Below are 22,838 nucleotides of genomic sequence, written 5' to 3' on the forward strand. Positions count from 1 at the left end.
CCCTGGAGTCTGCAGAGCCCAGTCGCCCTGGCACAGCTCAGACCTCGGTCCCCTCCGGCGCACAGTGGGTGCCGGGCCAGGCCCCTGGACATACTGGTTTGTCCCTGCCCGGCCCCTTTGGCCCCAATCTGGGACCCTCTCTGGGCAGCTCTGCACCTGCAACCCCGCATCTCGCCCAGATTGTGTGGTGACAATGGGAGGGTCATCAGGGGAGAATCCTGACTCGTGCGTGGGAGGAACTGTGGTCCGTGGGGTCCCTAGTCCTTCTTTTTGTTGTTGAAAATTAAACTGAGACACCGCTAAAACGTTACTTTATTTCAGAAAAGCAGCGTTTCGTGAATTAGGAAGCCCCCAGCCGTTATTTGTGTCTTGAGGGTCGATGGGAAGGGCTTCAAGGAAAGGCTTTTATAAGGTGCATAAAGAAGCAAAACAAATCAAATGATTGATCGGTTACAGTTATGTAGTCACTTTATTTGGACTATCCAGGTAGCTATTTTCTGCTTATGTAATCAGAGGTTAATTGGTGGTTTAGTGGTTCTTTAGTTAAGGCTAAGTGTTGTTTCCATTTGTTATTAATTTACAAGAAATGCATGGGTTATATTTTGGTTTTCTTAGGTAGGAACCCAGGGCACTATAGCCACTTGTCTAATTGCCTCCTGTTTAATGGACAGGATGGGGGTGGGAAGATCTCTCAAGTGCTAAACGGCCTGACTCTCAGCACTTAAATCAGACATGTCTATGTTCCAGTCAGCACCACCCCTCCATGCGTTTGTTGCCTTGAAAAGATTCATTCACTTATTTCAGCTTCAGTTTTTCATTTCAGTTAATGAAACTTTTACTTTTTTTTGTAAAAGAAAAAAATGAGAAAAAAGGTAAATATCCAGTCATATAGTCCATTTGATAAAAATTCTTATTTACCTTTTTTTCTTCCCTAGAGTAAGTTTAGTAAGTTTCTCAGGTCTGTTTTTTTTTTTTTTTTTTTTTTTTTTTGAGGGTGAGGGAAGGGGGTTGCAGGGGGTGATTTCAAATGGAGTTCCAGGGCTTAGTTTTGGGAATGCTACCAGGGGAAAAAATAGGAAAAAATCTCTCTTTCACATTTTCTAGTGGAAATGAATACATTTCCTTTTTTAACAAAGATTCTCCAAAATATCAGTTCCTCTTTTTTGCAGGGTGGAGAATTTATTACAGTAGATAACTCTCTTCTGTATCCTGTCACCTGGATATTGGAGTTTATTGTGAAATCTTATGGGACAGGAATTGGCAACTCCTGAAAGTGTTAACATGTGATTATTTAATAAATGATTTATTATCATGGAAATAAAAATTAAATGACATTTGTTGTCTAAAAGGGATAGATACTTATGTTGTTCCAGTTGAAATATGAAATGTAAGTGCCTTAGAATTTCCATCCCTCCTATAAACATAAACACTGAGTTTGAGTAATTATGCAGGGTTCTTCAAACACTGGGTATTTTCTTATTTAAAACTAAGTGACTAACCTTGACTGGGAATCAGAAGTCTGAGCTCGGTGACTCCAAGCTAAGGCCAATCTTGAGCCTGCAAAGAAGACTCACTCAAGGCCCAGTTAGTTTTTCTTGGGGAGCCTCCCCAGCAGGTGACCCAGCCTGCTCACACCAACCATGGAAGGAGCAGTTTATATTAAGAAAACCTACAGAGCCCTGGAAAGCAGGGGCTCCTTAGGCAAATGTTATTGGGGTTGGGATGGAAGGACAATTTGAAGCCCTTTATGAGATGTAATTGTTGTCCTGAGGCTGTTTCTCTACATTATTTACTAAATGATTTATTATTTCATAAATCATTTAGTAAATAATGTAAGGGACTTTATTCTAAAGAAATACCGCAATTGGAGAAGCACCAATTATACCGTCTGCAAACATCTCAATAATTAGGCAGAAATGGGCTTTCTTTCATAGGGAAGAGTGCACAAGATCAGAAAGAAGGTGGGAGGGGGAGGACAGGGTGGAGCGTGGCAAAATCAGATCCTAGGTCAGAAAATATTTCACCCCAAAGTCACTCTGTTCTAAGAAGGAGCATAGAGAGGGGTTTTATGTTGAGTCAAGCTGAGGGTAGGTCAAAGTTCAGGGACATGGGGGAAGGAGAGAAACTTAAGCAAAGTTTGGTTAACAAGTATTCTGACCACCGAAGAAAAAACTGTTCAGATAATTGTTTATGAGGCAAAAAAAATGGGAATTTGCAGAGTCTTTGGCTTAGTCATAATGGGAAGGGCATTTCCGTGCAGTAAGCTGTTCTTGCAGAACACAAAGGGTGAGGGATTTCCTTACAGCTATTGGCTAGGATTATGTGTGCATGCTGTCTTCCCCCACCATTTCCCTTGCCCTATCCTTTTCTTTCACGTGGCTGCTCCTGAGTTGTATCCTTTGTAATCTGGTAAACATAAGTACAATGTTTTGCTGAGTTCTGTGAGTAGTTCTATCAAATTATTAAACACGAGGGGGTTATGGGAGTGCCTGATTTATAGGCAGTTGCTCAGAAGTACAGATGGGCCCCTGGGGCTTGCCACTGGCATCTATGGGGCGGGGGCAGTGATGTGGGACTGAGCCCTGAACTTGTGGGGTCTGTTCTAACTCTGAGTGATGTCAGAATTGAGTTGTTGGACACCCAGTTGATGTTGGGAGAATTGCTTGATGTTAAACTCCGCACTTTTGGAGTCAGAAGTGGTGTCAGAAAAAAGACATCACAGGTCCGAAGCTTACACTGACCTCTGGTGAGTGTTGGGTTGTTGTTGAGAATTGAGGCCCTGAAGGAGGAAGTGTTTCCGCCCTGTGAGGAGGAGACAGTAGAGTGTATGGAGCTCCCAGAATTAAATTTCCTGGCTGCTCAGGTTTTTCCACACTCACTACCTGAGATTGAGCCACCCTAGGCTACATCTCTACAGTGAGAGTGGTCCCCCAGCATAGAAGCCTGCTTAACTTCTTGAGTATGGGATTTCTTGTGAACTGTGGATGAAACAGGCTGCTTCCTTTTTTTTTTTTAATGAAACTTGCTGCCATATAATTCCTGTTTCCCCAAGTGTTTAATTAACAATTTCATCATTCATGATTTGAGCGTAAGAGATTTATTTTCTTGGTTGAAAATCTGAGTGAATTGAGTGATATGGTCTGAAGAAGCAAAGAATGTTCTTGAAATAAATTGTTTTACACTGTGTGTTAATAGTAGAAATATAACCCCTTGTGGACTCACCATCCAGGTGAATAAACAGGCCTTGGCAGTTCTGGTATGTCTGTCTGATCTCATCTAGAGGTGACCATACTCCTGATTTTTTGTGGCTTAACTGTCTGTTTATCATGAAGCAGAGTTTTGCTTCGTTTTACGTCTTTTGAGTTTTCAGTAACCTAATGTTACCATTGATATTCTTTTTACATTACGCTGAAAAGGTTTTTGTGGTTTGTTTGCTGCAGTCTGTTGCGCACATGCTGCTGTCTGAGGCTGTGAGTCACCAAATTTCCTCGTCCATTCCTCTACTGATATCACTTGAGTTGTTTCAAGTTTATTTTTTGACATTGTTGACAATGTCATTCCTGTTTGTCCCCAAGTTCTAATGTTTCATAAATTTATTACTCATTGGGAAAAAAAATGATGGGTTGTAGATTATGGATGAATTCAGTTTTACCGGGAAATGTCAATGGAGTGTACGGATTAACTGACCATTTGTGCATGTGAGTTTATTCCTTATAAATGTTTTTATTTATTGCTGTGATTATGTGTTGCTTTTTACTGATTACCATTGGCTTTGAACATTTTTATTATGTGATCATCTCATATGAATGTTTTTAGTCATTTTCTCACTTTTAATTCATTTATATCTTTATTACTTTTGTGCCTTTTTAAAATTTAACATACTCTGCATGCTAATTTATTTTCAGTTGTAGGGGCTGTAAATATTTTCCCCCAGGTTGTGTCTTATTTTTTCATTCCATTCTACAGTTTGATGTAGTCTTATTTTTCAAGAAAACTTATAAGACAGGAAGGCATTTTGAGCTCCCAGAGTTAAATGCTGAGGTTTCCCTGTCTTATCACCAGGGTCTGATCGTCTCTTGGGCTGCGTTTCAGCAGTCAGTCTGGCTCCCAGGCTTGGAATATGTTCAGCCTTCTGAGTGGTGGTTTTCACGGTGAGCTGTGCCTGATGCAGGCTCCTTCTCTGAGTCAGTTAAAATGTTTGCTTTTCTTCCTTTTTGATTCCTTTGTAGAATATTGTTGCCATGTAACTCCAGTTTCTCCATGCAGCTGGATGCCTTGGGGCTAAGAGGAGTCTCCTAATGTGCCCTTCATCTACAAAGCTAACCTCTTGAAACATTAAGATTTTGTTTCCCCAACCCCAATTTCAATTCTTTGAAGACACATCTATGGTCAGCCAGTCAGATGCTGGTATTGAGGTGGAAAAAAAGAAATGATTCCTGCCCTCTGGATTCTCTCAGACTTATAAAGGGAGAAAAACTATACCAAATGATAAGGCAAACCCACCCCAGAGAGGCAATAACCTGCAAAGCAAAATGCACTGTGGCACATGGAGGTGCACAGTGCATTGTCTCCTGGGAGGGTGGTCATTGAGCTCTTTAGATAGCAGGATGGGGGCAGGAGGAATGTCCCTTGCGATAGAATGGCCTGACTTGACCCTTTAAGCAGACATGTCTGTGTTCTGGTCAGCACCACCCTGTTTGTCACCTTGAAAAGATTTGTTACCTTATTCGAGCCTCAGTCTTTCATGAAATATGAAATGTATTTTATCAGGAGAGCTTGAAAGATAAGATATTTCCAGAGGCAAGAAAGAAGGGGGTTTCAAAAAATAAGTATATAGTTAACAATTCTTATTTACCTTTTAACTTCCCCTGAGCATGTAGTAAGTTTCTGAGGTCTGTTCTGTTCTTTTGGATGATTTCAAGTGGAATTCCAGGGCTTTTACTCAAGCATGCTACTACCAGGACAAAAAATAAGGAAAACCTCTCTTCCATTATGGCTGCAGAAATAAATACATTTTTTGTTAAAAGAAAGAAAAAAGTGATAAATTGGTGAATTATAAAGATTTACCAAAATGTCAGGGTGGAGAATTTGTGACAATGGCCAAGTCTGTTTTGTTTCTTGTTATCTGTACTTGGCAGATTAATGCTAAATCCTATGGGACAATCTTAGCAACATCTAAAAGTATTCAAATATGATCATATGTTTATAAATTATTATCATGAAATAATAATGAAATGGCATTTCTGTTGTATAAAAGGGATAGATATGTGCCTCTTCTCATAAGGAAGTTTGCTAATTCCATTCATAGAGCTTCCTCATGATCTCATCTAATCCTCACTTTCCCTCCTAGTGATGCTGCTTCCTAATACCATCACATTGAGGTTAGGATTTCAGTATATGAATTTGGGGGGTACAGAAACATTCAGTCTGTCATATGCCCTAACAGTGTTTTGTACAACATTTTGGCTAGTCTTAGACATTTATATGTGCTTTCAGTTTTTAGAAAAAGTTTTTATTTAGCTAGATACCAAAAATCTGATTATGAATTTCATGAAACTTAATAAAACACTAGATCTATATGGGATAGTTTACAACATGGCAATATTTAATTTTTTTTCTAAGGACATATATAATTTTTCTGTTTATTTTATTATACATCGATGTCTTTCAGTGTATACTTTTTCTACTGCAATGATTTTATATCATTCATTAGACATATTATAGAACTTCAGGAAAATTAGTTTTAATAGGCTATGTTACTTTCTAAAAATTTACTTTTATTTACTTATTTATTTATGTATGTATGTATGTATGTATGTATTTATGTCTGAGACAGGGTCTCAGTCTGTTGCCCAGGCTAGAGTGCAGTGGTGTCATCATAGCTCACTGCAACCTCAAACTCCTGGGCTCAAGCGATCCTCCTGCCTCAGCCTCCCAAGTAGCTGGGACTACAGGAAAATGCCACCGCCACCATGCCCATCTAATTTTTCTGTTTTTTGTAGATATGGGATCTCCCTCTTGCCCAGGCTGGTCTCAAACTCCTGGTGTCAAGCAATCTTCCCTCCTTGGCCTCCCAGAATGCTAGGATTCCAGGTGTGAACTACTGTGTTGGGCCTAAAAATTTACTTTGAATGGCTTGTTGGCAGCAATTTGAAATACTCTGAGATTTGTGTACTGAGTTTGCATTCTGGAAACTTACTACAAATATTGTATGTAGAAAATACAGAAAACAATTACACAGTCAACTTAAGCACTGGAAAGGAAATGTCTGTAGTGACAACCAAATGAAGACTTGGAAGAAGCCTTCATGCCACACACCCCACTTGAAGTGATTCCTTAAAGTTAAATCATCCCCTTTCTCTCCAGATGGAGCCAGTATTGTGAATTATAAGATATTTTCTCTCTTTTCTTCATAGTTTTATACCCTGTATATGCATCTATATGTTAATATGTATTTTGTCATGTTTTATAAAAATGTTATTTTAAATATAAGGACAATAGCATTTTTTTTTGCACAGTTATGAATCTTCCATGGAATACTGGTGAGTTTGTTTTGTTTTTGCTTTTTTAATAGACTTTTTGAATGCTATTTTAGGTTCACAGAAAAATAGAATAGGTATCACAAAGAGTTCCCATAATGCGTCCCCCGCTCATAGTTTCCTCTATTTTTATCTTCTTGTATTTGTATGTTGTATTTGTTACAATTGAAGAACCAATATATTACATTTGATGGTGATGAGAATTTATGAAACAATATGTTATTATATACTAAAGTGCATACTTTACATTAGGGTTCACTTTTTGTGTTGTGAAGTTTTACGGGTCTTGACAAATGCATGTGTCATTTGTCCCCCCTCACAGTGTCGTACCAAAGAGTTTCACTGCAACATCCTCTGTTCTCCACCTGTGCATCTCTCATCCCTTTCTTCTATTCCCTCTTTCCCTCCTATATCCCTAGCAACCATTGATCTTTTTACTGTCTCCATAGTTTTGCCTTTTCCGGAGTGTTATTTACTGAGAATCATATTAAATGTAGCCATTTCAGACTGGCTTCTTTCACTTAGTAATATTATGTTTAAGGTCTCTCCCTGTCTTCTTCTGGCTGAATAACTCATTTTCTAGATAATATCCCATTGCATGGATATATCGCAGTTTATCCATTCACCTCTTGAAAGGTGCATCTTGGTTGCTTCTTTTTTTGGCAGTTATAAATAAGGCTGCTATCAATGTTTGTGTGAAGACATTAGTTTTCAGCTCATTTGGGTAAATATCCAGGAGTGCAATTGCTGAATCATATGGTAAGAATTTGTTTATCTTTGTAAGAGCATGCCAGACTGTCTTCCAAAGTGGCTGTTTTATTTTCCATGCATACCAACGATAAATGAGAGTTCCTGTTGCTTCCCATTTTCACCAGCATTTGGTGGTTGTCAGAGTTTAATATTTTAGCCACTCTACTAGATATATGGTTGTACCTGACTGTTGTTTTAACTTGCTATTCCCTAAACACATATCATGTTGAGCAGCTTGTCATGTGCTTATTTTTGGTGTATCTTGGGTGAGATGCTTTCCATATCTTTTGTTCATTTTTAATTGGTTGCTTTCTTACTGAATTTTGAGAGTTCTTTGTATGTTTTGAATACTAGTTCTTCATTAGATATATACTTTACAAATATTTTGTCCCAGTCTGTGCCTTATCTTTTTATTCTCTTAACAATGGCTTTCACAAAATAAAAATAATTTCAATAAAGTCTAGTTTATCAATTTTCTCATTCACAGATCATGCTTTTGGTGTTGCTTCTGAAACCTCATTGCTGAGCCCAAGGACATAAAGAGTTTTTCCTATGTTTTCTTCCAGAAGTTCTAAATTTTGCATTTTATATTTTGAATTATAATTCATTTTGAGTTAATTTTGTGAAAGTTGCAAGGTCTACGTCTAATTCATTTCTTACATATGGATGTTCAGGCATTTCAGCATTTGTTTAAAAGACTATACATTCTCCATTGAATTTTCTTTGTTCCTTAGTCAAAGATCTGTGTGGATTTATTTCTGGGTTTTCTGTTTTGTTCTCATAATGTATTTGTCTGTTCTTTTCCAAGTATTACACTGCCTTGATTACTGTAGCTTGATAGTAACTCTCAACATCAGGTAGTGTCAATCCTATGAATTAATTCCTCTTTATTGTGTTTACTATTCTGGGTCTTTTGTCTTTCCATATAATCTTTAGAATCAATTTTCTGTTACCAACACCATAAGTTAGGATTTTTGTTGGGTTCGTGTTGAATGTATAATTCAGATTGAGGAGAATTGACATCTTAACAATATTGAGACTTCCTATTCATGGACATGAAATATCCATTTATTTAGATCTTCTTTGATTCTTTCATTAGAAATAGGTAGTGTTTGTCATACAGATCTTTGTCATATATATATATATATTCATGTTTGTCATATATATATTTCTCTTTTTTTCTTGGTGCTATATAAGTGGTGTGTTTTTAATTTTAAATCCAATTGTTTATTGCCAATATACAGGAAAGCCTGTATATTTTCTCTCCTGTGTAGATAATATACAAAAATAAATTTTTTGTATATTACTTCATATTCTATAACTTTGCTATAATCTCTTATTAGTTTTAAGAGATTTTTATTCGTTCTTTGGGATTTTCTACTTGGCAATTATGTCACCTGTGAACAAAGTTTTATTTCTTCTTTCTCAATCTTATTGCCTTTTCTTCCCTTTTCTTGCCTTATGATTGTTCTGCAACTCTTTACATAATAATATGATTTTTATTGTTTAGCTTGTTGATGTGTTGGATTACATTATTTGATTTTTGGATTTTGAATCAGCCTTGCCTATCTGTAACAATTTCCATTTGGTTGTGGTATATAATTCTTTGTTACACGTTTTTTAGATTGAGGATTTTTGCATCTATGATCATGGGAATTCTTGGTGTTTGTTTTCCCCTTTTGTCATATATCTTTGTATTTTGGGTCTGTTTCCATTTTCTGGAAGGCCTTCTAGAGAACTGATGTCAACTCTTCCTTAAATGTTTGGCAGAATTTACCAGTGTGATCATCTAGATCTTGTCCTTCCTTTTTAGACATTTATTAGTTAATGATTCAGTTTCTTTAATACATATAAGTTTGTTTATGTTGTTTTTCTCTCCTGTGTGGGTTTTGGGACATTGTTTCTTTCAAAAATTGGACCATTTCATCTAAGTTATCAAATTTGAGATCATGGAATTGTTCATAAAATTCTTATATGGTCCTTTTAATACCCATGAGATTAGTAGTGATGATCCCTCCTTCATTTCTGATCAGTAATTTTTGTGTCTTCTCTCTTTTTTTCTTAGCCTGGGTATAAATTTATCAATTTTATTGATGTTTATGAAGAACTAGCTTTTGGTATTATTAATTTTCTCTATGGATTTTTTTGTTTGCAGTTTCATTGATGCCTTTTTAAATTGTTATTAAGAAATAAAAAGTAAAGTAGGTTTACCTTAATCTTCTTTTTAGTTTCCTAAAGTGGAAGGTTAGGTTATTGATTTTAGCTCTTTCTTTTCTAGCATATGCATTCAATGCTTTAAATTTCCCTTAAGCACTGCTTGTGCTATATTCTACAAGTTGTCATAAGATGTAGTTTTATTTCATTTCCTTTAAAATATTTAAATTTCTCTTGAGACTTTCTTTGACCCATGTGTTATTTAGAACTTCGTGGTTTAGTCTGTTACTATTTGGACGTTTTTCCAACAATGTTTTTGTTATTGATTTCTAGTTTAATTCTAATATGTTCTTAGAACATACTTTGTAAGTCTGCTTTTTTTTTTTAAGATTTGTTAAGGTGCCTTTTATGGCTCTGAATGTGGCCTATCTTGGTGAATATTCCATATAATCTTGAGAATGTATACATTGCTGTTATTGGTTGAAGTATTCTATAAATATCAAATCCAGTTGATTTATGTTGCCGTTGTGCTAAATTATACCATTACTGATTTTCTGCCTACTTGATCTGTCAACTACTGATAGATGTGTTTGTGTCTCCCACTATAATTGTGGATTTCTCTATTTCTGTGTGCTTTTTTAAAAGTTTTTCCTTATGTGTTTTGACCATCTGTTTTAGGTGCATACATAGTATAGATTTAAGACCCTTGACTTAAATTCTTTGTCTAGTAATTCTAATAGCTGGGGTTCTCAGAGATGGCTTAGATCAACTAACCATATTTTTTCCATTGATGAGCCATATTTTTTCATGTTTTTAATATTTGTATTTTTTTGTTGTTGAAAAGTGGACATTTGAAAATTATAATGGAATAACTCTGAAAATCAGTTCTGCCCCTTTTTCAGTGTTTGCTATGCTTGTTTAAGGAAGACTGTAGTTGTCTATTTGTTTAGTTACTTTTCCAAAATATTATATTTTTGAAGAGGCTGTGTCATTTTGTTGTGTATAGTCACTAAAGTTCCCGTTCTTTTATAATAATAGCTTGTGGTCAGCCAGGGTTTTCACAGAGATTTCTTTGAGTTCCAGGAGCTGAAAAACAAAAAAAAGAAACAAGAAAAACCTCACCTCGAGTAGTTTCTGTGGATGGCTTTGTGGTGGGACATTCCTTTAACACATAGCCAGGTTGTTTAAAACTCTGCTTCAGCCTTCACTTCCTGCTGAATTGAGCCTAGAGATCAACCAGTGCTGAAAATTAGGGTTTTCTCAGGCCTTTTCTGACAATGTGTTTTTTTTTTCTCTCAGGCATGCATTGGGCGTTCTAAATTCCCCAGTATACCTGAGTGCTTCTGAGTACTCTAATTTCTGAAGGAAATTTTCACTTCTGCTTTTCTTCCTGGGCTTTATGTGGCCTAATGTATATGTCAACTGTAATTTATTCTTCCAGGCAGCGGCAGGCTTTTTGTTTACATAAAACATTCTCAAGCAATTCTTGTCAGTTTTCACACTAGTTGGCTACTGATTTAGGCAAATTAAAGGAAAGCCTGCTTCAGACCCTTGGGTAGCCCCCAGACAGATTGTAATATTAAAAACACAATAATTTGCAGATAAAATCTCTGTTCCCTCTGGAATTAGTGACCAGGGTCCCACAGTGGGAACTCAGGCTGCTGTCTTCAATACTGGCACCAAGTCAGAGAAGGGTTGGGGAAAGGACAAGTAAAAAGTCCACAACTCTTTCCTCCCTTGTTTTACTTTTTTTTTTTTTTCTGTGTTCACATGATTGCAGTAAACCTTTGAGAGTTTTCAAGAGATTTGACAAAGCTGTTTCTAGACTTCCTGCTTGTTTTTCCATGTTTCTCTAGAGGGATGGGTATTTAAAGCAGCTCACTCTGCTGTTTTGCTGAACTCACTCTCACTGGGCTCTCTGTTGTGTTTCATTGATCTAAATAACTTTTCTTGTGCCATTACTACGCTATCTAGATTCCTTTTCCTTTGAAGTAAGTTTCGAAATTGTGAAGCGTGAGTCTTCCTACTTTGCCCCTTTTTCAGTATTGTTGTGGTATTCTATAGTGTCAAGTTTGAATCAGCCTAGATGTACTAATTTTAACCAGGTAGCCAGGAGGTTTCACAATGACTCAGTGACCAATTAAATGCTTTCATAATCATGATTTATTGTGAAGCTTTCACACACCAACAATCTTGCAACTATATTCAACACACACACAAGAAGTAATGGAGAGGTGGGGACTGAACCATGGTGAGTAGCTTGGGAGACCAGCATGCTGACTAACAAATCAGGCAGGTCTGGATTTCGCTTGAAATTCCAGTGGGGTTAGGGAGGCAGGGATTACTGCTGTTCTCTGGCAGAGTGGCCACTGCTCATCAAGAAGAGGGCTCAGATTACTCACAGGCAAAGCTAATGGAAGCATCTTGGACATGGTCAGTTTCTTTGCTGATTTTAGGGGTACACATGATCATTATCTCAGCCTCCTTTTAGCTTTACTTTTTTGTCAGGTCTCAGGGGTGTCTGGCCACAGCAAGTGTTACCTTATCACCTCAGTCCATATGCTTATCACATTTTGAGGGGTTGCGCAATTTCATTGTGGGCTGAGTCACATGTCATAATTACTTAAATGTCATTTTGAGACATTTAAGATCACAAAACATTACTATATATCATATTCTTAGTCTCCTATATTTTCATGTGAATTTCTGCATCAACATTTCACTTTTTACAAGGGTGATCACCTGGGGATTCTTAAAGGAGTAGTATTGAATCGTAGATTGTTTTGAAGAGTTATTGCCATCTTAATAATATTAAGCCTTCTGATCCATGAAAATGAGATGGTTTTCCATTTATGTAGATCTTTAGGTTTTTTTCAGCAAGGTTTGTATTTGTCAGAGTACAAGTTTTGTTCTTCTTTTGTTAAATTTATCTCTGTGTATTTATTCTTTGGGTGCTATTTTAAATGATTTTTTTTGTCTTAAGTGCATTATGAGATATTACATTGCAAGTGTATAAAGTAGAATTGATTTTTTTAATAATGATTTTATACTTCTGACCTTGGTGAACACATCTTCAACTTGATTGCCACCAAGTGTTAAAAATTATGATTAATGCAGCTATAAATATCCCTGTGCATGTTTTCCTGTGGAGCTACATTTTCAACTCATTTGGGTAAACTAACCTTTGGAAATTGGTTTGAGTTCCAGAAGACAGTTCTGTGCCTCATGGGATGGGGTTGAGTGATTCACTTTGTGAAAATCAAGTGGATATGGGCTTATGATGAGGTTTGTGTAAAAGCAGTGTATATGCGTGAGTTTGAACCCAGTGATTTATCAAGTATTAATCTCTCCTCATGTAACAAACCTTCTAGTAGGTACTGCAGTGAATGAAACAGAATAATCCTTTCCACTTGAAGTGGATTTTCTAGGAAACAAGAAAGAAGAAATATAAGTAAAATACACAATCTATCAGATGGTAGTTATTGCTGAGGAGGGGAAGTTGGTGAAGAGAGCAGATACCTGGGCTGCGTACATCTTTGAGCATCTTTTGGTGCCTTTGGGCGGCTATCTCTGACCATTAGTGAGCTTGTGTGTCTATGTCTGGGTGTACCCAAACTTGTATGTACAGTGACAAAGTCTGTGTGATTTTGTATTTCTATCTGGGTGCTAGTGTATTTGTGTGTTTTAAAATCTGGAATACTTCTATTTCATTTTCTTGTCTAATATCCTTAGTAGTACCTCTCACCATGTTGAATAGAAGTGGCAAGATCAGACATCCTTCTCTTGTTGCTGATCTTAGGGAGAAAGCATTCAGCCTTTTAGCGTCCAGTATGATGTTAGCTATAGGGGTTTCTGTAGATTCGCTATAGTCTCTTGAGGAAGATCTCTTCTATTAATATTTCTAGTTTATTGAATGTTTTCATCGTGAAGAGGTATTGAAGTTTGTCAAATGCTTTTTCTTTCTACATTTTCAATATTAACACCTTGCCAGATATGTTATATTTGCAAGTATGTTCTATAATTCTGTGGGATGCCTTTCACTCTATTGATAGTGTCCTCAAAGGGACAAAATCTTTGATGAAGTCAAATGTCTATTTTTTTTGTTGCTGACTGAGCTCGTAGTGTCATATGCAAGGAATCATTTCCAAATCAAATGTTAGAAAACATTTGCTTTATATTCTCTTCTAATAGTTGTTTAGTTTTAGCTCTTATTTTTAGGTCTTTGATCCATTTTGATTTCATCTTCATATATGGTGTAAGGTATGAGTCCAACTTCATGCTTCTATATGTAAATATCCAGTTTTTCCACTATCATATTTTCCCCCAAAACTTCCTTTTCCCGCTGAATGATCCTGGCATCTTGTTGAAAATACAGTACCCCCTTTGCTATATATGTAGATTATCTTTCTGGGCTCTATATCCTGTTTCATTGGTGTATATGAATGTCTTTATGCCAGTATCATACTGTTTTTATCACTGTAACTGATTAGATTTTGAATTTAGGAAGACACTTCCAACTTTTTTCTTCTTTTTCAATCGTTTTGACTATTTATTATTCCTTTGAGATTCCCCATAAATTTTAGGATAGTGCTTTCTATTTTTGTAAAAAAAAAATTTATTGAGCTTTTGATAGGGATTACACTGAATTTGTAGATCATTTTCGGTAGTACTGACATTTAACAGTATTAAGTCTTTCCACCCATGAACATGAGATGTCTTTCCATTTATTCCTTAATATTCTTTAAATTCTTAAAATTTCTTTCAGCAATATTTTGTAGCTTTTAGTCTACAAATCTCTTATCTTCTTGGTTAATTCCTGAGTATTTTATTCTTTTCAGTGCTTTTGTTCATGGTATTGTTTTCTTAATTTCTTTTTCAGAGTAGTCATTTTTTTTTTTTTTTTTTTTTTTTTTTTTTTTTTTTTTTGAGACAGAGTCTCACTGTGTTGCCCGGGCTAGAGTGCCGTGGCGTCATCCTAGCTCACAGCAACCTCAAACTCCTGAGCTCAAGCCATCCTCCTGCCTCAGCCTCCCGAGTAGCTGGGACTACAGGCATGCGCCACCATGCCCGGCTAATTTTTTCTATATAATTTTAGTGGTCCAATTAATTTCTTTCTATTTTTAGTAGAGACGGGGTCTCGCTCTTGCTCAGGCTGGTTTCAAACTCCTGACCTCAAACAATCCGCCCGCCTCAGCCTCAGAGAGCTAGGATTACAGGCGTGAGCCACCGCACCCAGCCCAGAGTAGTCATTTTTAATGTACATCAAAGTAACTGAGTTTTGCTTGTTGATTTTGTATCCTGAAACTTTTCTGAATTTGTTTATTAGTTCTAACTGTTCAGAGTTATTTTTTTCTGTGTGTGCAATCTGTAGGATTGCATACTTACAGGATCACTGTGAATAGGAATAATTTCACTTTTCTTAGTAATTTCTATGTATTTTTTCCTTTATTTTTTATTTATTTATCTTTTGCTTAATTAATCTGGCTAGGGTTGCATATAATGTGTTGAGTGTTGAGTGGAAGTGGTGAAAGCAAGTATCCTGTCTAATATCTGATCTTAGGGGAAAATCTTTTTTGAAATTCACCATTGGTTTTGATGTTTCTGTGGGCTTTTCTTATATGGCCTTTATTATATTGAGGTAGTTTCCTTCTAGTCCTAGCTTTTTTGTGTGTTTTTATTACTAATGAGTCTTGAATTTTGTTATGCCTTTTTCTGTACCAGTTGAGGTAGTTTTAGTGTTTGCCATTTTACTAATGTGGTGTATTACAATGATTGATTTTTATATGTTGAATCATCTTTACATTGCAGGTATAAATTAGTCATGGTGTATAATCCTTTTGTTATGCTGCCAAATATGATTTGTATTTATTTGAGGATTTTTGAATCATTATAAAGAACATTTGTCTGCAGTTTTCTTTTTTGTAGTGGCTTTGTCCGTTTTTGATGTCAGTGTAATTATCCCTGCCTTATAGAATGGGTTTAGAAGTGTTCATGTATTCAGTTTTCACCAGAGTTTGAAGAGAATTGGAATTAATTCTTCTATAAGTGTTTGATGGATTTCAGCAGTACAACTGTTTGGTCCTGGGTCTTTATTTGTTGAGAGGTATTTTTATTACTGTGTCAATCTTCTACAACTTGTAGGTCTGTTCAGATTTTTTATTTTATTTTTTTTGGTGATTCAGTCTTGGTACATTGTGTATTTCTACACATTTGTCCACCTCATTATTGTTACCCAGCTTGCTGGTTTTCCTTTAGAGGCTTCTTAAAGTCTTAGGTATATGGTTATTTTAGTTGTATTCTGCTGCCATTATGTATGTGTTCTGCTGTTGACGTAGTGAGAATGTGTGGGGTAAGCGAAAGCATTTTATTGACCTATGATTTTGGCCTCCTTTTTAGGAAGACTTTGTCTCTCTGGCTTATGAGTTTCATATGCATTTCTCAGTTTTTATTCTCTTTAATTTAGGCAGAAAGGTCAGCAGGGGATGGATTTGGGTAATTCCTTTACCCCAGGAAGTTTGGTAAAATCTCAGTTGGTTAGACTTTTGAGAAATAGCTTCTTTTGAAGACAGGATTTCTTAAAGAGCAGAATTCTCTGTGCATATTTGAAAATGATTACTTTCCTCTTTCTCCTTCTGGAAGCAGAAGGTAATTTTTCTGTGATCTTCACTGTGAAAGCCTGGTAGTATTTCTGGAGGTCGAACTCATGAATTTGTGGGTTCAGACTTGGTACCCTGGAAAGTTTAACTCAAAGTTCAGCAGCTCGCCAATTACGTTAGGTTTTTCTATACTTATACTGCTTTCCACAGGGATTTCTTTGATTTTCTGATTAAATAAATTATTCTCTGCATGCGCCTCTCCATCTCTTCTATTTAGGATGGTTGTTTGCCCTGTGACCTCAAGTTTTTGATGGATCTAAAAACAGTTGTTGATTTTAGTTTGTTTTTTGCTTATATGAATGTGAATGTTGCCTCTTGTGTCCTTACTGTTTTCCACAGAGCTTTCTTTGGATTTTCTGATCAAGTAAGTTATGATTCTCTTCATGTTCTTACCTATGAGACTGGAAATCAGAATTGTCTGTCTCCATTTTTTGTTGATTGACTGCTGACAATTTTTAATTCTAAACTCTTTTTCTTCCACTTGTGGCCTCAGATGAGGACAACGTGAAAAGAAACCTGGGTGCTCCCTCTTTGAACACTGGCAGCAGATTGAAACCATGTAAACCCCTGCCCATGGGAGTGAATTCTCACCCTAATTTCTCACCTAACCTCAATTTTAAAAAACCCCAAACCCACTCCTTTTCTTGCTCACTAAAGTCATGTAAGACCACCTGAGAGGCCTGCCTTACTCTCTACACAACGGTAAATTATGTGAACAGTAATTTCTTACCCATTCCAAACCACATCTCTGCAGGTGACCATAACAGTTGCCACCATTAGCAGGATGTCCGGACATTACCCACCCCCACTGTAGGTTTATCTTCTCTTGCTCTGACATGCTAACCTGCTCTGCTGCCTGTTGGTCAGCATGGAGTTTGACCTGCTGCTTCCTGAGTAGATATAGTGCTTTAAGCTGTGCTTCTCTGTTTCTTTATATGCCAAACCTGTGAATTAAAACTCATAGACTGCCACATTTCAGAACAAACATATGCAAATCGTGTCCTTTGCGGACATAATTAATTCTTTAAATTTTTATGAAATATAGTCACAAAGGAAAGAATAAACATTTGTCATAAGTTTTCATTAATAGAAACATCTTTTGAATCATTGTCAGGATTTATTCCTGGACCGTGGGCAGTCATCAGAATTTCCTAGCGGTCATCTCCAGCGCTCATCTTCGTCTAGCCTCTTAGATGACCACTGTTCTGATTCTCTATTTTTCATATTTTTGCCATTTGTTATTTTCATGGTTTTTTTGTTAGTTTTACCTCCTTTGAACTTTCAAGAAATGAGTATTAATGGAATAAAATGAAAGGGTTATCCACGGTTTCCTTGCCTCAGTGTGTTTTACGCATGCTAGTGTCTGAGGCTCTGTGCCATCCAATTTACTAATCCATTCCAGTGGTTATAGTGTTTGGGTTTTTTCAAGTTTGATTTTTGCTCTTACGGGAAAATACTGCTCTTATCATTTTAAGTCAATTTCCAAGTACAAATGCACAAAAAATTTTACATTGGAGGAAAATGGGCTATAGGTTGTGGTAAAATTCAACTTACAGAAAATTGCAATGGAGTGTGCCCATTGGCTTCTCCTTAATTCATGCATAACTGTGTTTGCTATGATTATTACCAATTAAGATTCCCTAATGGACTAATTCTTGTCGTTCTTATTAATATCAAATGTTATATACGTGACATTTTACTTGGGTATTTCCTCATAACCAAGGAGATTCATCTTTTTTCATATATGGTCTTTTTATCTTCTGTTAAATATGTTTTACGTACTTTCCCTCTTTGTAATCATGTGTTCATTTTTACTCCACATGTTAATATCTTTTATCTTGCATTTATTGCAGATTTTTATTACATTGTTTCTTATCTTTTAATTCTTCTAATTTTGATATATTTGAATTTGTCAGTCCCTTTCTATATTGATTACTCTTTTTCTTTTATAAAAATACTCTGCCAAAGCCAGGCACTGTGGCAGACACCTGTAATTCTAGCTACACAGAAAGCTGAGGCAGGAAGATAACTTCAGGCTAGGAGTTCAAGGCCTCAATGCACTATGATTATGCCTATGAATAGCCACTGCACTCCAGCCTGGGCAACATGACAAGACTCTGTTTCATTAAAAAAAAAAATTGGTGTCTAATTCTGTCAAAAAATATTTGCCTGTGACTTCTCCAAGACAAAAGACTACCTTTATCTTTCACATTTGAATCTAAAATAAATTGATTATTGTTCATGGAATAAAGGGGAATACAATGAATTTTTTCAATTAAATACCAATTAGTTTTGCTCCAGGTTTTAACGTGCTTGACATTTCCTCCACTATTCTACAATGCCTGCTGTATCTTTGATCAACTTTCCAAATAAATGCCAGCTCATTAAACACTCTCTTCCTTTTCCTTGACCTGTTTGTGTTTCTCTCTGCTAATCCTATTCTGTTCCATATGTTATATTTGAAAATCCTTGACATGTGTTAGACAAGCCATAGCACTGTTGTTCAAAAAACTTTGACAATCATTAGACATGCTATTTTCATAGGTTTGGAAAAGTATTTTTTGTTGGGTACAAAAAACTTCGGGAATTTGTGAAATTTTATAAGGATATCATTTGTAAGAGGTGACATCCAAGTGACATTGGGAACTTTCTAAGAACATGCAGTCCTTCAGTTTATACCATTCTGCTTTGACATTGCCCAATAGAAATTTTAACCTTGTGCTGTTCGGTCAGTAAATATTGTTCATTAGTTTTATTTACTTCTTTTTTTTTTTTATTTCAGCATATTATGGGGGTACAGATGTCTAAGTTACGTATGTTGCCCTTGTCCCCACCCCCCAAGTCCAAGCTTTTTATTTACTTCTTGATTAAATTTGGTCTGCAGTAAACCATTTGTAAGCTTCCAAATATTCTCTCTTGGTGTAGTTACATGGGATAGCCCAATTCTCCGATTAACAAGGTGTGACAGCATACATGTAATATTGTGTGTCAGGGAAGCTCCTTAGATACTGTGCTCCTTGTTATTTTGGGGTTGATCCCTTAGGCACTGCTGCAAGGATAGGACGAAAAATATGCTTTCAGATGCAAAACAAGAGGTCATCAAATACCATATTGTTAGGATAAACTATTTAGGCACAATGAGCCACTCTCATGACTTAGGTTGATGGGATTCCCTCCTATCGTCTAAGTTCCCTGACGCTAGCAAATGTCAAACATTGTGAGAAGGCATTTCTAAGGATAAGTATTCTCAGGACTGCTTATAATAACTTTCTTATGCACAGCTGATAGTAGGACTTTGTTATGAAAGGTACTAGAGCTATACTTTACAAAGTGAAATTAGGTGTGGCCTAGCAGCACATCTTACTCTCTGGACCCACCAACGAGAGGGGTGTTTCTACTCTTCTGTTGCCTTTCTGAAAGTTCAATTTTGGCATCAGAAAGGGAAGAGAAAGTGGGAGAACGTAAGTGCAGATGGAGAGTAAGAGTTCTAATGACTCAGTCATGGAATGTTTGAAGACCATAGAGTCATGTGAAGGTCTTATAAATTGACTAAACGTTTTCAGTGTTGTCATTCTCACCCATCCTCTTCTACAAATAATATGTGGGATGTTTTTAGGACTCAGTGGCCTTTGAGGATGTGGCTGTGAACTTTACACAGGAGGAGTGGGCTTTGTTGACTTCTTCCCAGAAGAATCTCTACAGAGATGTGATGCAGGAAACCTTCAGGAATTTGGCTTCTATAGGTAAGAATGATAATATTTTTTACTTAGTTAATTAGAGAATAAATATTTTATGGTCATCAATACTGTTCCATGATTTGGAATGTGTAAAGGGAATAATTTGGTGAATGAATCAGGTATTGCCACAGTACACATGGAACCTAGTGTCTTATTCCATTTTGTGTTGCTATAACAGAATGTCTGAGACTGGGTAATTTACAATGAAAAACGATTTATTTTGGTTCATAATTCTGGTGGCTGAAAAGTCCAAGATTGGGTAGCTGCATCTAGTGAGGGGCCTTAGGCTACTGCAACTTACGGCAGAAAGTGGAAGGGAAGTAGGTGTAAAGAAATCACATGGTGAGAGAGGAATAGTGAGTCTAGGAGCTAAACTTGGTCTTATAAAAACCTGTTCTTTGGTAACATACAGTTTTGAAAAAGCAAGAACACAGTCACACCTTCAAGAGGGCATTATTCCATCCATGAGTGATCTACTCCCTTGGCACAATCACCTTCCACTAGGCCCCACCTCCCAACATTGCCACATTGGGAATCAAATTTCAACATGAATTTTTGTGGGTACAAATTATATCCAAACCATAACACCTAGAATCAGCAATTTCTAATAATTTATATTTTTCTGGGTCTACATTTTAGGAAACAAATGGGAAGACCAGAACATTGACAATCACTACAGAAATTCTGGGAGAAATCTAAGGTAATTTGCACTCACAGGAAGAAGCAATCTTAGCATGTCATGATATTTTAGAAATAAGGAAACAAAAGAAATAAGCACAACTTAAATTTATTTAGCCTTAGAAAATTTTCACCAAAAATATATACTTCAGTGTAACGTAGATGTTCACTGTTTGCAAAATAGTTGACTTGGACAAAGGTCTAGAAACTGCATATATGAATATCACTGTTTTGATAATAGCTTGGGGGAAGGAGCCCTGTTGCAGAGTGATCGATCCATTTACTTTCAAACAATTCGGTCATGGCAGAAAACCTGTACTTTCCCTGATATTGGTAGCAATGTAAGTTCAAGACCTATTAATAAATAGAAAATCATTAATGAACCACCCATTAATAATGTGCTTGTCACTTTTTGCAGAAGTCATACGATAGAGAAACTGTGTGAAAGTAAAGAAGGTAGTCAGTGGGGAGAAATCTTCAGCCAGATTCCAAATTTTAATCTGAGCACAAACATTTCTACCAGAGTAAAACGATGTGAATGCAGTGTATGTGGAAAAGCCTTCATGTGTCATTCATCCCTTCATAGGCACATCACATGTCACTCTGGACACAAACCATGTGAGTGTGAGGAATGTGGCAAGAAACCATGTAAATGTGAACAATGTCAGAAAGCTTTCATCTCTGTCACAAGTGTTGGAAAATGCATGGTAGTGCACACTGGAAATGGACCTTATAAATGTACAGTATGTGGGAAAGCTTTTGATTTTCTCAGTTCATTTCAAATACATCAGAGAACTCACTCTGGAGAAAAACCCTATAAATGTAAACAACGTTATAAAGCCTTCAGTTTTTCCATTTCCTGTCTAATACATGAAAGATCTGACACTGGAGCAAAACCCTATGAATGTAAGGAATGTGGGAAAGCATTCAGTTGTCCAAGTTTTCTTAAAAGACATAAAAGTATTCACTCTAGAGAGAAACCCTATGAATGTACGAAATGTGGTAAAGCCTTCAGTCATTCCAGTTCCCTTCATAACCACGAAAAAACTCACATTGCAGGGAAACCCTATGAATGCAAGGAATGTGGTAAAGCCTTTAGGCACTGTGGTCATCTTTATAACCATGAAAGAAGTCATACTAGAGGGAAACCCTATGAATGTAAGGAATGTGGAAAAGTATTCAGTAGTCCCAATTTTCTTAAAAGACATGAAAGGTTTCACTCAGTAGAAAAACACTATGAATGTAAGGAATGTAGTAAAGCCTACAGGCATTGCAGTCACCTTCATGACAGTGGAAGAACTCATACTGGAAAGAAACCATATGAATGTAAGGAATGTGGAAAAGCGTTCGCTTGTCTCAGTTCTTTTAAAAGACATGAAAGGATTCACTCTGGAGAAAAACCCTATGAATGTAAGAAATGTGGTAAAGCCTTCAATTGCTCCAGTTCCCTTCATAGCCATAAAAGAACACATACTGGTGAGAAACCCTATGAATGTAAGGAATGTGGTAAAGCCTTTAGGCATTGCAGTAACCTTTATGACCATGAAAGAACTCATACTGGAGAGAAACCTTATGAATGTAAAGAATGTGGGAAAGCATTCCGTCTTTCCTGTTCCCTTCGAAAACATGAAAGAACTCATACTGGAGAGAAGCCTTATGAATGTAGGGAATGTGGGAAAGCATTTACTCTTTCCTGTTCCCTTCGAAAACATGAAAGAACTCATACTGGAGAAAAACCCTATAAATGTAAGAAGTGTGGTAAAACCTTTGGATATTCCAGTTGCCTTCGTTACCATGAAAGAACTCATGCTAAAGGGAAACCCTATGAATGTAAGAAATGTGGTCAAGGCTTCAGTTGTCCCAGTTCTCTTCAAAATCATGAAATGACTCACACTGGATAAAAATCCTGTTAATGTAAAATATTTGTTAAAGACTTCAGATGTTCTAGTGAATTTCAAATATATGAAATAACTCATACTGGAGAGAAACCCCATGAATGTAATGAATGTGGGAAAGCATTTAATTTTCTCAGCTTATTTAAAAGATTTGGAAGGAATCCAACTGGAAGAAAATCCTGCGACAGTAAGAAATATGGTTTGAAAACATGAAAGGACTCACTGAACCTTATGAATATTAGAAATGTGGAAATGTTGGCTGGTCCGAAGGTAGTGAGTTATCTTGATTGTTCACTTGATTGTTCACAGTCAGTTACAGATTGAACTCCTTGTTCTACTACTTAACCCGCCTCCTCACTACTGCACTTGACTAGTCAAAAAAAAAAAAGAAATGTGGAAATGTCCTTAGTTCCAGTTCCATTTGGTGAC

The 22,838-nt window shown here is 36.5% G+C and overlaps 1 protein-coding gene across 1 annotated transcript; it reads left to right on the forward strand.

Annotated features, from left to right (window-relative positions):
- The first annotated feature begins 19,808 nt into the window (after nt 1–19,808).
- LOC105815617 (zinc finger protein 670-like) lies at nt 19,809–22,415 on the forward strand. The gene is made up of 4 exons (XM_012650815.1): nt 19,809–19,842; nt 20,476–20,536; nt 20,936–21,360; nt 21,859–22,415. The coding sequence occupies exons 1-4, from the start codon at nt 19,809–19,811 to the stop codon at nt 22,413–22,415; spliced, it is 1,077 nt and encodes a 358-aa protein (XP_012506269.1).
- Nucleotides 22,416–22,838: the final 423 nt, after the last annotated feature.

This window comes from Propithecus coquereli, unplaced genomic scaffold (assembly GCF_000956105.1).
Source record: "Propithecus coquereli isolate 6110/MARCELLA unplaced genomic scaffold, Pcoq_1.0 Scaffold340, whole genome shotgun sequence".
NCBI lineage: Eukaryota > Metazoa > Chordata > Mammalia > Primates > Indriidae > Propithecus > Propithecus coquereli.